The 17,075-nt window shown below is 38.1% G+C and overlaps 1 protein-coding gene across 1 annotated transcript in view; it reads left to right on the top strand.

Annotated features, from left to right (window-relative positions):
- The window catches only part of LOC149218025 (uncharacterized), an 82,943-nt gene that overhangs the window by 26,023 nt on the left and 39,845 nt on the right, over window positions 1–17,075 (top strand). Inside the window, exons 2-3 of the mRNA XM_089386461.1 lie at window positions 5,528–5,672; window positions 5,872–5,990. Coding sequence (XP_089242587.1) covers window positions 5,528–5,672; window positions 5,872–5,990 — 264 coding nt within the window. The remainder of the gene's footprint in view (window positions 1–5,527; window positions 5,673–5,871; window positions 5,991–17,075) is intronic.

Below are 17,075 nucleotides of genomic sequence, written 5' to 3'. Positions count from 1 at the left end.
AGCTAAATTTAATAAATAAATTACAAATGGAATTCTCTAGAAGATGAGAAGAATAGAACTCTCTAGAAACCCTATGAGCCTCTTCTTTTCTTTAAAAAGGCACTCCATTCACTCATTTCTCACACATTGTTTTGCAAGAAGAGCTTCCTATAGCAGCAACAAGGAGTTTGTTTGTGTTTTGGAGTGTGGGTAGCAAGAGGAAGGGCGTGGGCAACAAGAGGAAGAGTGTGGACAATAGCTAGTTGGGTGAGTTTTCATTTCCTAATTTTGCATCATTCATGGCTTCTCAAAGTAGTGTTTCAAGTGCCTCTAGATTGGGTGAGTTTTTCATTTTGTATTATTGTAATTTTGCAGCAATCATGGCTTCTCAAAGTTGTGTTTCAAGTGCCCCTAAAGCCACTCAAGCAAGCAGGCAGCAAGAATATTATCCTCTATGGAAGTATGTTACCAAAGTGAAGCAGATGGGTTCTGGTGGTACATGGGAATGGAAGTGCAATTTGTGCAAAAATGAAAAGACCTTCAAGGGCTCTTACACAAGAGTGAAGGCTCACATTTTGCATGAAGAGATAAAGGGTATTTTATGTGTGTGCACATACCAAAAATGCAGAGGTAAGGGCTAGATTCAAGAAAGAGAGTGATGATGCTCAAAGGTTGAAGGATCAAAGAAGCAAAATCAGCATGGGCACTACCAATCCTCGCATGTCTGATAGCGTTGAGCCAAGGATTGTTCAAGAAGCAAGAAAGAGGAGGGCACTAGAAGTAGAAGTTGAGTTATCAAAGCCATCAACTCCAATTCAAGACAACAAATTGGTGAAAATGCTTGATAGTCAAGGGAGAGAAGAAGCTGACTCAAGAGTGGCAAGGGCCATCTTTGCTTGTGGCATCCCCTTTAATGTGGTTCGATCCCCATATTGGCAAGATTTGGTGAGAGCGATTAACAAAGCTCCTCAAGGTTACAAAGGCCCAAACTATGAAAAAGTCAGAACAATTTTGTTGAAGAAAGAGAGGCAACTTCTTGATGATGTTCTCAAACCAATTCGTACCTCATGGGGTAGTACAGGGGTTTCTATTATCTCAGATGGCTGGACTGATACAAGACACAGGCCTTTGATTAATGTCATTGCATCATCACCAAAAGAAGCCATGTTCATCAAAGCAAAAGATTGTTCGGGTGAGATAAAGGATAGTAAGTTCATCGCTAATATTTTAATTTCTGCTATTGAACAAGTAGGTTCAGAAAATGTGGTGCAAGTTATCACAGATAGTGCACCTATTTCCAAAGCCGCAGGCTTGATTGTTGAGAGTAGATACAATCACATATTTTGGACTCACATTGTCCACAATTTGAATATGATTTTAGAAGAGATTGAGGCAAAAACAGAATGGATTAAGGAGGTGACAGGGGAGGCTAGGGAGATTATAAAATTCATCACCAACCACCACCAATCTCAAGCAATATATTGAGAATACTCCAAATTGGAGTTGTTGAAAGTTGTCGAGACACGATATGCCTCAAACTTCATCATGTCGCGTCGCCTTGTTGATGTTAAAAATGCATTAATGAGTATTGTGGTGCGTCCAACTTGGCCGAGTGGAGACATGTAGATTCAGAGAAGGGAAGTATGGTGAGGAGGGTGTTAGTTGATGAAGATTGGTGGAGCAAGATTGATTTCTTGCCAAGTTCACATCGCCTGCATTTGATCTTCTTCGAGTTATAGACACACAAAAACCTTTCTTAGGAGAGGTTTATGATGGCATGGGTACCATGGTTGAGAAAACTGTGGAAATTATTACATAAGAGGCTCCCACACTTCTTTTTGTGGATTTTGATTTTGTTGAACAAGTGAGGTCCATTATTGTTACCAGGTGGAATGGCTTCAACACTCCATTGCACACTTTGGCACATGCTCTGAATCCAAAATTTTATGATGAAGAATTCATTGTTGAAAGCAATGGGAAGAGGAAGGCTCCACATAAGGATAAGGAGGTGGCCAATGGAATGAAGAAATCCTTTCAAAGGATATTTCCAGCTTCTTTACAAACTGATGTAAGGCAAGAATTTCCCTGTTTTGCTGCTGGATTAGAGGATTTTGCAGACATATCAGCTTTGGATGAGAGGAGGACCATGGACCCAATTAAGTGGTGGACTTGTCATGGGGCAAGTGGTGTTCATTTGCAAAGTCTTACCACTCGTATCCTATCACAAGTGGCAAGATCTTCATCAACAGAATGGAATTGGAGCACCTACAGTTTCATTCATAGTGTGAAGCGCAACAGGTTGGGATCGCAGAAGGCAGAGGACCTTGTATATGTGCATTCAAACCTACACCTTGTGTCTCGTAGGGGTGAAGAATATACAAGTGGACCTCATAAAGAATGGGATGTGGATGCAAAATGTTCAGATTTAGAGCTCTCTCTTTCTGCTCTTGATATTTCTGCCAGTGGTGATGCAAGTGCATCTGGAAGCACTAGTAGAGTTGCCTCTTCTGCTGAACAAGCATCTTGTTCTATCTTTGCTGATGAGGATGAGGAGTTGTATTAGTAATGATATGTTGATGTAGCCATGATTGTCTTTAGTTCATGTTTTATTTCAGTTTTAGCACATAATGTAAAGCCTCATCTATAAAGGCTAATTTTGGATATTTGCATCATGTAATCATCTGTTGGAGACTTGGAGTTAATATAAATTTGGATTTCCTTCTAAAATGTCATTTATATGTCTCATTCTTTCTTTTCTTGCAAAATAATGTGTTATAAATTATAATTTATTTAATATTGACTATATATATATATATATATATATGATGTTTCGGCTGCGTTTCCATTTTCCGGGGCTCGCGTTTCGAGCCGTCCCCGTTTCGGAAACTTCTGGATGTTTCGGCATTTCATGCAACTTAGCTTTTGATCAATATGGTTTATAGTCGAGTGGGCACATGACAGCTAGTGAATATTTCTCAGTTTCTTACATATATACATGTATAATGTGTATATGCATAGTAGCATAAATAGTACACATACACCGACATATCTAGACATATATACTAATGATAGACACCTCTATAGACATACTGTAGTACGCAGCCCTGGCATATTATTTGCACGAGATGGTCCTTTATTTCCCAACTTGATCAAGACATTAATTGTGTTACATATCAATTTTAAATATTATGTGATGTTACTGAGGACTCATGTAGGTAAGCATAGCTGTAAGGAAGAAGGCAACATTGGATGTTAATGTTCTTTCTAGCATGCATGTGAACTTGCTTGCTTATGTAAATGTATGCTTGTTACTATTGGCATGTTCACCAACCCATCTGTTTGGAAGTCCCTTCTCCATGCATGTATAATAAATGAGGCATTATTATGGGCAAACCGCCTGGGATATTGCAATAGTTGGCTAGTCAGAATAGATCTTAAACTAATTTCTAATGTAGTGAACATATGCTTGATTGTGTGACATTTCTTTTTCCGCATATTTAATGATTTAACAAAAAGATAAAGCACACCTGTTGATCTTTTTTCCTCACTAGGAAAAGGGAGTCAAGGTTGAGGGAAATCTTTGGTGAAATTGAAGAGTGCCGTCCTTTGTTTTTAGAAAGGTGGTTCCTCTGTATGAAGGATAATTTTCAGTTGTGTTCATCATATGTAGTAGGAGAAGAATGCTAGACAGCAAGCTAACATAGAGGCTTATAAACTCAAAGAGAATGATGCTATTCTTGCATTAACATATAAGATTTAAATCATTTATCCGTACTTAAGGTTGGACTAGATAATTCTCTTACTAATCACAGAGTGTAAAACAAATTTTTAATATTTATAAAAACTGCACTGCTGAAATAAATATATTTTTCCCCTTAATCAAATATATTGTAAGCAAATGAGACAACCATGATTTGCAGGAAGAAAATAAACAGAGAATAAGGTAAACTGGTAGAGAAGTTTGAAGGATTATTTCATTATAAGTGCAAAGGGTTTGAGCAGATTCATACACGCAAGGTTTCACTCAGCAGATGTTAGGATGAGCCGTAAAAATGATATGAGTTTGGAAATATTTCTTTATGGAGCTCTTCTCAAATAAACTCCAAATATGAGGTCCAGTTCAATATTTTGGAAATGGCAGGGCACACAGGTCTCTGCAAAATTCCTATGATACAACTTAAATGAAATTTGAAAGTGCTTGCCTTTGTGCGTTGGGGCTCTCACAAACTTGAAAATATAGGGAAGTCAAATTATGCTTTGAAGTGAACCCCTTCTTTGTTAAAAAAGGCTCCATATATACTCTCTCAAAGCTTGTCAAGGACGTGCAGGAAACCTAACTCGCTTATCTGTTTTATATCTTGTGGCTTTAGCAATTGTAGCTGTAGCTTGATCAGCCCACATTTCCCTCAACATTGACTCCCCTTTTTTGCTGAGGAAAAGAGATCAACGTTGCCATATATATTTTATAGCTACAGTGAAAAGAAAATAGAACTACAATAACAAAGACACACAATGGAATACCATGCACACACACAATATTTACCTCGAAGAAACTTGATGCCGGAAAACTCTACCAAAATGAAGCACTGTGCCTTTCTTCTTGTTGTACAATGGAGATTATAATACAGATTACAAAGAGGTCCAAACTCACTGTGAAGCTATGAGACACTATGGTCTGTTACAGTTCTCCATAAATTGCTTCTCCCACTCTGCTCTACTAGTCCCTTCTTCAGACATGCTGCTCATAATATGGAATAGTGATGACGACCAAAAGAAAGCGAACCCTTTTTCCCTCCTTTTGTTAGGTTTTTGAGAGCTAGAAGTAGGGTTAGGTTTAGGGTTTTATAAACCTCTTAGTATCTTCATGATGCTTCTAGAATTCTTTGGCAGACTCTAGACGTTACTAACATTGAATGGATGAGTCATAGGGGGCTGATATGGCTTCAACACATACTTGTGGAGAAAATATTAGTGGCTACCTTGCCAAGGCCATAACTTTCATCTTTTAGTGAAGAGCTTTGTTTTAGGGACACAATAGCTTGTTGGAAAGATCTCAATGAATAGAGCAATTTTTGGAGGTGATGGATACCTTGGGGAATTTAGCTGAAGGCAGGCCTGAAAAATGCATCTAAAGTGTAGGTCTTGAAAATTTGACATAATGAGGGGCATTTTTGAGCTATCCCAGCATAGCCATCTGGATCAATGGTCCCAAATTCTATTCCCCCCATTCTAGAGCGCCATGAAAACATTGTAGCAACTATGTAGATTCATTTTGGATCATATTATCAAATAATATCACACACACACATATATACATATACTTGAATAAACACACATGTATGTGTGTTTTTTTAATGTATATGGTGCTTCATACGAAATAACTTTTGGCAATAAGGAAACTTATTGGGTACATGTAATTTTGCAGATCAGCACAGGTGATGTTATGGGAGATATGCATGGGGCATATGGTTTTTTATTGTATATGGTGCTTCCTGCCAAATAACTTTTGGCAATAAGGAAACTTAAACGGGTGCATGTAATTTTGCAGATCAGCACAGGTGATGTTATGGGAGATATGCATGGGGCATATTTAACTGAAGAGATTTTGAAACAGGCAGAATTGGATGGGAGTAATATTGTGGTTTATGCTCTTGGTGGTCACCAAATGAAAGCGGCAGGAGCTGTTTTGATTGGTGGGTTGTTTTCCTTTGTTGCTGTATAAGATTTGGATATTCAAGCATTATTATTTCAGACTTTGAAATCACAGATAGCTTATTTAATCAGTCACCAGATCTATTATCCGCTAATCATACTTGAAGTTAGTGAGATCTAAGAGATTATTTACATTAATATCTCTCTTGCTTGAGCTTTGACTGCATGGCATTTATGCAGGAGATAACAGTGGGTTGAGCTCCATTGGATTTTTTGAAGCATTGCCATTTGTGTTTCCTTCACTATATCTACAGATGGTAGTGCGGCGTTTCCTTCAGAAGCATCCTCCAGATATTGTGGTAATGTCATTTATGCATTTTTGCAAATGATTTTATTTCTTGTTTATTAATGTAAGTTGTGCTAGACATTCGGAAATTTGGATGCATTACAAAGAAGTATGTACAATTACAACATAATGTTTTTGTTATATAATCTAAGATAAGATATTTCTATTAATGTCCAATAAACATACACAAAAGCAGGTCAATGGAACTTAAAGGTACATCCAACACGAATACAATGTGGGAATGTGAAGGCAACTTCTGTATTGATGCTGAAAACAAATGAAAGCAAAATGAAGGAACCATAACTAAATATGTAGCTAAGCTACTCAAAGTACAATGATACAATAGAAAGTCTAGAGATTGAAGATCCCACTATTGAATGTGCGAGAGAGAGAGAGAGAGAGATAGAGAAAGAGAGATGAAGGATGCAAGGTCTGTTGTGTGAAATTTTAATTAATGTTGCAGTTAGCTGGTTATTATTCTCCTATCAATTGATTATTTGTCTTCTGCTTATATTTGCGGCAAATACTGAATAAAACACAACTGCAATTTCACTAAAAAATAAATAACCATAGGAACTGAGAAAATTATGCACACAGAAAATTGTAATACCTTCAAAATGACGCTAGAGAGGCTCTTCGAGAAGGAGAAAATTACAATTCACAACCTTCATAGTCATGAATTAACACATTTAATTCAATGCGCACTTGCAAAGTGCAAAAGAGCAAAAATTAAGAAGTCTGAAACAAATTGCTTTCTGGTTAATGCTTGGTTTGACGAGGAATGCAAAAAAGCAAGGAGAATGTGGAAAGAGTCAAACAAGGATAACATAAAGCTCAAAGCTTACAAGCAGTTATTAAGCAAGAAAAATGCCGATTTCATGGTTTCAAGGAGGGAAGAACTAATCTTCCTTGGGAAAAATAATCCCAAATTATTTTGGAAGGAGCTCCAACCGAAAAAGATACAAATTGGAAATAATATTACAACTTCTAAATGGTTTGACTATGCAAGACAACTCTATGAGCGGGTTTCCAAGGTTGACCCTCCCCCCTTGGTCAACACTGATACTGAACTCTTCACGGTACAAGAGGTAGAGATGGGTATCAAGAAGTTGGGTGTTGGAAAAGCAAAAGACTTAGCTGAACTCCAAGCAGAATATCTAAAGTGGGGCTCAAAGATTCTTGCACTTCACATTACAAAAATCTTCAACAACATCATACAACTAGGGCTCCCCACAGATTGGACAACTAGTATGGCAATACCTCTTTTCAAGAGCAGTGATGTCAATAATCCCTCCAATTATAGGACCATCATGATAAACCCTTTGTTTGCAAAGCTATTTGGAAGCATGCTAAAAAACAAAATTTGCAAGTGGGCAGAAGAAAGAGTTAAGCATGCTAAAGGGCAAGCAGGTTTTAGACCTAAACATTCCACAGTTGATCATTGTATAACTTTAAGGCACATCATTGAAAAAGTTTGGGAGAAAAAGGAAGAAGTCTTTTGTTGCTTTGTTGATTTCAGAAAGCGTTTGACTCGGTTCCTAGGGATAAGCTTTGGCATAGAATGGAGGAACGTGGGGTTCCTAAACATTTGAGAGCAGCTGTGCATAGGTTGTATGAAGAGGTGAAAGTCAAAATTAGAGCTTCAGCAGGCATTTCTGAAAGTTTTAGAAGCAATATCGGGGTCAAGTAAGGTTGCCCACTGTCTCCTACCCTTTTTGGTTTATATATCAGCAAGCTTGAAGAGTGGTTAAATTCCCAAGGGGGTGATGGTATCTGTTAGTTTCCTATACCAATAGGAGTCATAATTTTGAATGACTAATGTTAAGCCTTGTAATATTGTACATACCTTTGCTTTCTGCAAATGTTTTCCATATTAAAAAATTAAAAAATGTAAAGAGGGTAGATCCTAAAAGAATAATCAAAGGACAAAAAGAATAAGAAAATGTCAAAAAAGAAAGATATATGAACCCCAAAAGACAAAAAGAGACCATGAAAGTGTGCAAGTCAAAATGCCACTACTATTTACTTTTATGCATAATAAATGATTGCGTGCAGCTTGTTACTCATGCCACAATCCATGGTAATCAAACTGTTTAATCTTGATTATACCATGCTTTGAATTTTATGTTTATAGTTAGAGAATAAAATCTGACCAAAGAGTGTAATCTTGGCAGATTATTAGATAGGTAGAGTAAATAAAATGAGCTCATCAGTTTAATCTGAGCCCTTGGATGATATAAGGTTAGAATTAGATAGTTTACTTTGTAAAAGAAAAGAAAAGATTGATAAGAGTTTGTTAGCTTAAATGCACCCAAATAAAATGAAGAAAAAATGGTAGGATGAGTAAATGGGTAAGTAGTAGAAAGGTTGCAGAAATATCAGGTGATTACACAAAAGCACTTATGTCATTCTTTTAAATGCATCTTTCAAATGAGCATAAGTAGTAAACAAAGCAAAGACAATGGTTCACAATATGGTTTATTTAACATCCCTTCATTCATTTCACCCCTTTATTTCACTAATTTCCCATAAAAAAGTTCTAGTACTTAAATCCTTTAAGTCAAAGGGGCTCAGAGCATTTCTTTGACTTTTGGAGGGATCGGACCCTCGGCTTGATGACTTATAGGCACAAGTACTAGAACCCCCTTCATAGAAAATTCATCTCCCTTCATTTCCCCTCATTTCCCTAATAAAATCACACTTTCCTATGGTTGACATCACTTACCTAGGAAAAATGGGAACCCCCATGTAAAACCCTTTCATACAAAAAACCCACAAAAAAGCCTTTTTACTAAGTATAAAGCTAAGTGCGCAAAAGTTTAATTTACCCTTGTACTAAGGAAAAACCCACCCCGCCATCGCATTTTCATATTAATTTATAATATTATTATATAATTTCCCCGAAAACACCATTATCCCGTATTAAATTAATTCCCTTATGTAAAATACCCCAACCCCTTAGTTTTAATAAAAACTAATATAAACTACCCCTTATCCCGATATAAATTCACTTGATTTACCTAACCCCCGTAAAACTTAAGGTAATCCCGTATCGGCTTCACCCGACTCCCTAATCCCTCACTAAACCCGACCCGATCATTTAACCCAGGATTAGTTCCTAAACTAATCCCGAACCATCATAATTAAACCCGTGGGTCCCCCATCAATTCCCGTCATTTCCCCCTGTGCAGCTTTGCCTCCCGACTACCGTTGATCATCCCTTCCCCACATCCAACAACGCACAACCATATCGGCCGCGCCCGATGGCTGAACAATAACCACCCGATAAAGTGGTTTTTCTCCTGGCCCCCGATGCTACGTGTCAGACGATGTATGGCATCAGGTGACCCCTCCCGAAAACCACCCGCATCACAAAAGCGGTGCGATGAGCCTCCAAAACCGCTTCCCCCATTTAACCGAAAACCGTCAACTGTTCATCCGAAAGTGAAACCCGCTAAAATTAGTCATTTTCTCTATAAAAATCTGCGAAGCCCTCTTTCGCCCTTTTTTCGCGCATTCTCTTTGTAAACTGTGTAAACCTTTTCTACTCCTGTAAACGTCAAAATTACCCACAAACTTCCAATTCCGCTCCAGAAGACGCTACAGAAAGCGTAGCCACCTTTTCAGACCAATGTTACTTGGGAGCGGAATTGGAAGTCTGTGGGTTCTACCTTTTAGTCTATAATTATTTTGGTTAGTATATCAAACAAATAATATATATTTTAATTCTTTTTATTTTAATTTATATAATCCTTTGTATTTATTGATATGTATATTATTTGAATAGTGCTTTGATTAGTGTCATTTATAGTGTTGGTATACTTAATAAGTACCCCACTCTACATATTCATTACATTTTGGTGAATTAGGTATTTACCTAGTACTTCAACAATTAATTCGTTACCCTGTACTTAGACGTGTTCAATATTAACTAGTAGGTATACTAGGGCAGTACATATGTTGCATGCATATGTAGCTATCATATGCATGCCTCGTATGCACGCTAATATTCACATTTTGTTGGCAATTTTAGGTGGGTCATTACACTATATTGGCATTTTTGTGTCACTTGATCCGACAATTATTTAGCAGGTTAAAGTAGGATTGTGTGCAATAAGCTTGCTGGGGCAAGCATTAATTTCAGTTTTCAGTTTGCAGTAACCAGTGTTTGGTTTTCAGTTGCAGAGTTAATTAGTTGCAAGTACGGTTGTCGGTTTCAGGTAAAAGGTTGAGAGCATCCAATGGATTAGGCCTCTGGTCTATTGGGGTTTTTGTTGCCATCTATGATCGACAACATCCCCATGGAGCCAACTATTATGACAATTTTAGTTAATGGTTTTGAGGCGTTGACAGTTTCAGTGTCAATGCCAATTTGTAAAAAATAGTATAAAAGCACTGATAACTAGATTATTAGCGCCAATTTGGAAGTGTAATCAAGCGAGCGTTGACAATTAATTTGTCAGCGACAAATCTTTGTTTTTTCCTGTAAAAGACAATAACTTTGGGCACATATTCCAAACAATTGGAAGCGAAATTTTAAAAACCAAAAGAGGTTTTTTTTATTAACAAGCTCATTTAAAAAAGCCTCTTTTAGTTTTTACACAGGTGTAATGGTTTGAGAGATTCAAAGGGATCTTTGAAGCCTATTTTTCAGGATTTTGCAATTTAGTTTTTTCCTGTTTTAGTCACTGTTTTAAAAATTAGTTTCCAAACAACTGGGGATGAATTTTTGAAAACCCAAAGAGGCTTTTGGAGGGAATGAACCAATTAACAAAAACCTCTTTCAGTTTTTACACAACTATCACGGTTTGAGAGTTTCAAATGGATCTTTGAAGCCTATTTTCAGGAATTCGCCAGAATTAATTTTTTCTATTTTTAGAAAAAAATGCCCAATCAGTTGGAGAGCCACCTCATCAATTTGACTTGGGGTTAGATCTTATCTCCTTGATTATTTGATTTAGTAAGCTATAGATAGATGAAGAGGTTTGAGATCCATTATTTTTGGATCTTGAACAGTTTGTAAGTAGTTTATAAACTTTAAAGACTATCATTTATGTAATGTACAAGGTTGGACTTTGAAGAGAAAACCTATTGTAACTATGTGCATTTGATTAATAGAAGAATTTTGGATAGAAGTATAAGGGTTTTATACCAAAGATTCATTTTTCAGCATTTGTGCTATGTTTCTTAGTGCTATGTTCTTTCTTTGTTATTCATCGAGTGTTTAAGCTTCTCATCTGAATCAGTAAGTAGATGTAGAATTCATGTCACAATGCTCTATATCTTATATTCATATATTCACCTTTCAGTTGATGAGTTAAATACAAAATTTCTCATTATGATGCTCTGTTTTTAAAGCTCTGAGTGTATTCCTCTTCTTCCTTTCATGCTATAAATGATTAATGTCTAGCATAGTGCTGAAATACACGGCTTTGGAATGCAAAATCCTTACAAACCAAGCTATTCTTAACTCAGATTATTTGACTCCATTGCCTAATGGTTTTTTCCCATACTCCAACCACACCAACAAATTTTACATTAATCTGGCCATAAAGCGTTTAACAGACCTACTACTGTTGTGACCTAGGGTAGTTGAGTTTGAGGAGAGATCCCCCTCCGGATTGAGGGGCTAACTTCAATACCAAAGTGGTTAAAGGTTACCTTAGAGTTTTTCCCCCACAGCCAGGGTTTTCTCTAAGTGATAACAAATTCCTCCCTAGTTAAGAGGGAGTGTTGAAATATGTAACTAGGTTCGGTCTTCATAATGACATATGTAATCATGATTTTATGTATTTGATGTAAAGAGAAAAATAAATTTATTATTGTCATTCTTGAGGCATGGGTTTCATGCTTAAGGAATTTTTTTTTTATAGGTCAAACACCCATTGAGTGCTTCTAGGTTTGTCATAGAGTCAATTGAGTCATTGTCATGTATAGAAAACCCTTTTGGGCATGTTACATATTTTAAAGGAAATTTTATTTAAGTCAAATTAGAGTCAAAGACCCTCCAAGACCTTGTCATAGTGCTACAACAAGTCGACCTTCAAAAGATGACAAGTCGGCCTACCAAGAGGATCAAGTCGGCCTATTAGGGCACTCGAAGAAGCCTATAAATAAGAGTACTCGGCCTCATTCAAATGACATTCATCAATCAACAAGAAGTTTGATAAAAGGAGAAGTGACCTAAAGTGAACAAAGAAATGGAAGACTTCAATGAAGGAGAATCCGAATTTTAAAGGTCTGTTTTTAGGGCTGAAATTCCCCACACGTGCGAAAAAGTCTAGGCATCATTTAGTGCAACAGAGACCGAATTGTTGCAGTCACTATAGGAGGCCGAGAACAAGTGAAAGAGGACCCATTTTGCAAGCTGAGTTGTTGGAGAAGAAGATACTGTCCAAGTGAAGGAGAAAAGGGAAGAAAAACACCATTTTTGTCTCACACATGCCAACTAAGGTTTCTGCAGTGAAGGCCGAGACCTCAATCTTGAAGCAGCTGGCCAAAATTTGAGGAGACGCTGAAATCTGGAGTGTTGCAGCAAGTTTGGCCAGTGTTGACTTTGTGGAAGAAGAGCTGATCAAAGAAGTGACTTGACTTGGTGATCCAAAATGGATTTTGGATAGACTCCTAAGTCTAAGTGTTCATCACAGAGGAAAATGAAAGTCCAAGGAAGTTCCTGGACATAGCCCCATTGCAAAGATATTTTCATTCTGAATCTACTGCAACTTGAATGGGCAAAAATGGACTTAGGATGTAGAAGTTATCACAGAAAGAAGATGCCCTTTGTTCTTTGGAAAAAGAGGCAAAATATCCTAAAAATGGCAAAAGAATCCTTATAAAGGGAAATCGCATCAGAGGAGGTCCAAGAGGCAGAAGAGACTCTGATTGCCGATCCCCGACATATCGGGTCGGAGGCAGGCACATGCACATGACATAAGGTAAGGACCCCGGGCCGATGCGATATTGCGATTGCTGATATCGGCGGATCGGCATTGGCGATGGCATGAGACAAGGGACAGACCCCCGGGCCAATGCAACTTGCGATTGTGATATATCGCATTGCAATGTCGCGTTGCAACGATATAAAGGGGCGATTACAAGCTGGACCCGATGGGTTTTATAAACCCGACCTTATAAAATTTGAGTTTCGGTAAAAAGGGATTTCCTATGTATAAGCGCGTTTCGGTGTAAAAACCGAAATACAAAGGAAAGCGATAAAGCGGACCCGAAGGGGAATTATAGGTGCGATTATAAACTTTGAGTTCCGTAAGCAGGATTTCGGGCGGGCCTTAGATGGTAAATGGTATTGGGCCAGCTCTGACCAATCCCATACAATGAATGACGTGTGGCTGGCGGAGGAGAGAGGAAAACCGTCTTTTCGGGCGGGTAACCTCCGTATTCCTAAGCCACCCGAAATCGCATACTGACCGTTGGATTAGAGATCCCATAGATCGATGGTGGGGCTTGTGCTAGCGGCCAAAGGCGGACCCAATGTGACTATAGGGCGATTTTAATATAATTTGAAGTCTGATAAAAAGGATTTTGTCGGGTTTTTGAATGATTTCCCGTGTATTTGGGATTTTACCCAAAACACTTATACGATGCGATATGCTGCCTAATGGCAGACCCGATAGGGATTTTAGGGGCGATTAAATGGAATTTCACATCCAGATCTCACGTCCGACAGTGTATTTTCCAGAAATCTTTGTGTAATGCAATTTTCTCCGTTTTCAGGTTTTTGCCTAAGAGAAGGCCCCGAAACATCTGTAACCGCTCCTGATCATCATGCCACGCTGCAAGTAGGCGTTTTTACAGGCAATGATGCATTTTGAAGCCACAGAGTCGTAGAGCTAGATGGCCAGTCGAACTGACAAGGAGCAGGGAAGCCGCAGAGGCACAAAGAGATGATGATACGCAGAGAAACGGCTGGGGTAGCTGTAAAACCGGAAAAGTACCTCAAAGGAGGCAGAGAGCTCAATTGAGAGAAAGTAGTAGCAAAAGCTGAAGTGCAGAGCAGCTGAGGGAGCCTTGGAATCACTTGGAGGTCAAGTGAAAAGCCAGAGAGTTGAAATTTGCAGAAAGCCAAAGCCAGAGCCAAAGAAGCTAGAGCTGAAGAGCGAGAGCCAGAGCTAGAGTTAGAGCCACGAGCCAGAGCCAGAGCCAAGAGCCAGAGCGAGAGCGCAGAGCCAAAAATCCGAGAGCTTCAAGAGCCAGGGATAAGATGGTGTCTAAACCCATTATGTTCTGTGTAAACCAATGGAGTTGAGCCAGGAGCTTGTAAGAGGACTTATACCATAATCCCAGAGAGCCTAGTTGAGTTGACTAGAGCTCACGGAGACGTAGCCCAAGAGTTTTGAGTGAACTCCTAATTAAATTGCTGTTTTATGTGTTTGTTTTATGGCTGCATTGTTTACTGTTATATGTATGTTATATCAGCATAAACAACAAAATTTTAAAGCACATGAATAGTCAAAATTAAACACCAGCATACACCTTATTTTCAAGCACATATTTAATTCCGCATTGGTTAATCATAAAGACTTGGGAATATTTAAGCTTTGGAAGTGGGAGAGGTTCTTGTAAGTTAGACAAGAAGCCTAAGTGCCCCATTTTCAGATCAGGTGGTATCAGAGCTTGAGATTGATTAACCCCACCTTCAAAGAAGGTTATATCAGAATGCTTGATTGACAGAGCAAAGATTGCTTGTCTGGAAGGTGTTTGGGCAGTCAAGGATTGATTGTATGCTTGTTGCAGATTGACTATTGTGTGAGTTTGCAGAGGTGAAGGGAAAGCTATTGATAGCTCAGTCCAGGAAGGACAAGAAGGAAGAAGGGTTGAAGGCATTCTTCTATCCCAAAGGACCTCAAGGCAATCCTTGAAGCACAAGAGGTTTGTTGCAAAAGGTTGCTGAATAAGCTCTTTGTTAATCTTGTTTGAAGTTCTTTTGTTCATTGGCATAATGACAACTTCTACAAGTGAGTCCTCAAATTCCTCCTTCATCACAAGAGTCTTTGATGAGGACATGAAGTAAGACTTGTCCACCATGATGGATATGGTGAGAGAAATGTAAGAACCTGAACTATAAGCTAATTTCTAAATAGTGGAACCTGAAATAATGAATACAAAATTTTAAAGAAATTTAATCTAATGGATACTAACCTTTCTGCTTTGTTGAAAATCTGTCTACTCTGTTGCAGTTCTTGTCCAGCTGTTTGCTCTGCTGAAAATCTATCTTCTATGTTGCAATTTTTGATCGGCTGTGTCACCAAAACGGCCAAAACCACCTTGCCGAACTGAGTACAACCTACGTACTCAGTCTCAGAAAGCTTTCAGTTGAAGCAATTTGATTCCCCGTGCCCAAAAACCTCAGTATAATCAAGACTCAAATTTGATTTATAACTGTACCTCATAATCATACCATAGTATTCAATTTCCCCTCCCCCCCAAAATGATTTTTCCCTTCTCCTTTTATTTCCTCATCCACCGCCTTCTTTTCCTTCTTCGTGTCAATTTTATGGTTATGTGTAACTTTTATGAAATCAAATCTGATTTGATTTCGTGATTTTTTTATTTGAATACGTAGTTTGATTTAATAAGGTTTATTTATTTTATTATTTTATAAATTTATTAAATTTATAATTTATAATTAATTTATATTATTATTTTATTTATAGGCAGGTCATTACAAGAAATGTATGAGGATGAAAGGAAGAGCAGCATACTTAGAGAGCAGTTGAATTCCGTGGAGGAAGAGAAGCAGTTGCTTTTTGGCAAATTGCAGGAAATGGAGAGGCAACTTCATATTGCAAATATGAACCTCGAAAGGATGCATGAGTTGGAGGCACAACTCTTTGTTGCACAAGAAGCCTTGGTCAAGTATCAGCTTGAAGAAGAGGTAAACCATTCCAGTTTGTCTTCAAATTCCTCTAAGAATGCTTATATTAGTTCTTTTGAAAAACATACCAAAGGCATATGTTCCAAGCTAATGTCCAAGATGGGGTATGAAGGAAAAGGCTTGGGTAGACATGCACAAGGTATTGTTGAGCCAATAATGATTGAGGAAAGGCCTAAGTATTTGGGTCTTGGCTATGGACAAGCTTATGGAGAGAGTTCTAAAGCTTCCATGAAGACCATTGAAATAGCTCCAAGAACGAGTTGCATTGCAGAGTGTGAAGATTGTATTCAGGAGGAATGCAATGGCTTGAAACGTTATTTGCAGGATGCAGGTGTTCAGAAGCACACACTTGAACTAGACAGTTGTGGAAACTCTGACAGCCTCGAAGAGATTGATGGTGTTCCAAAGGGAGCCACTTCTTCATTTGCTTCACCTCCTCATGAAGGCAATAAAGGTGAAAGAGAAAGGTATAAATCTGGTTCTAAACATTTTCCTTTTGATTGTGCAAAGCAAGATAAATTTCCACATAGATATCGGAAAAGAATTGCATGTTCCTTTTGTGGTTTTGGATAACTATAATGTTTCTAGATGTTGGAAGAGAATGGCAACATACAGGAAACTTTTGAAGGAAAGGAAGCAAGAAGCCAAAGGTCCATTGGACAAGGCAAATCACGCTGTCAAGAGGATGCACATGCAGTGCACTTACTGCCATAAGCAAGGGCATCTTGCTGAAAAGTGTTGGACTCTGAACCCAACAATGCTTCCACCAAATTTGAAGAAAGTGGAAAGAGAAGATGGCAGAAATGGAAAGGAATATTCAATGAATGATGTGTTTCAGGATGATTCACATGTTGATGCTGATTTGCAAACAAAGGTAGTACCTTCGAAAGGGATTGGTAAGAAACGGTTAGAGTTCTTATCTGATTAAGATTGCATGACTATTGGTGTATCTATTTGCATTTCTTTGTTAATGGAATGCAAGTTGCAGGTTTCTACCAAGAAGGTGAATGGAGAAGTTGAGCAGGAGACTCACTTTATTGCTGCAACATTATATTTCATTTCAGCTGCGAAAGTACAGTGTGCTTAAGCGAAAGTTGAAGGATGAAATGCATGCATAAGCATGATATGCATGAACACAGGGATGTTGATGATTTCCTTGTATTTGAACATGTATGTGTAATTAACTTGAAGGGTTGATTGCTTTGT

Source organism: Pinus tabuliformis, chromosome Q, assembly GCF_031772625.1.
Source record: "Pinus tabuliformis cultivar Carrire ecotype Pingquan chromosome Q, CPIR1, whole genome shotgun sequence".
Classification (NCBI taxonomy): Eukaryota; Viridiplantae; Streptophyta; class Pinopsida; order Pinales; family Pinaceae; genus Pinus; species Pinus tabuliformis.
This window is presented reverse-complemented; position numbering and strand designations above follow the sequence as displayed.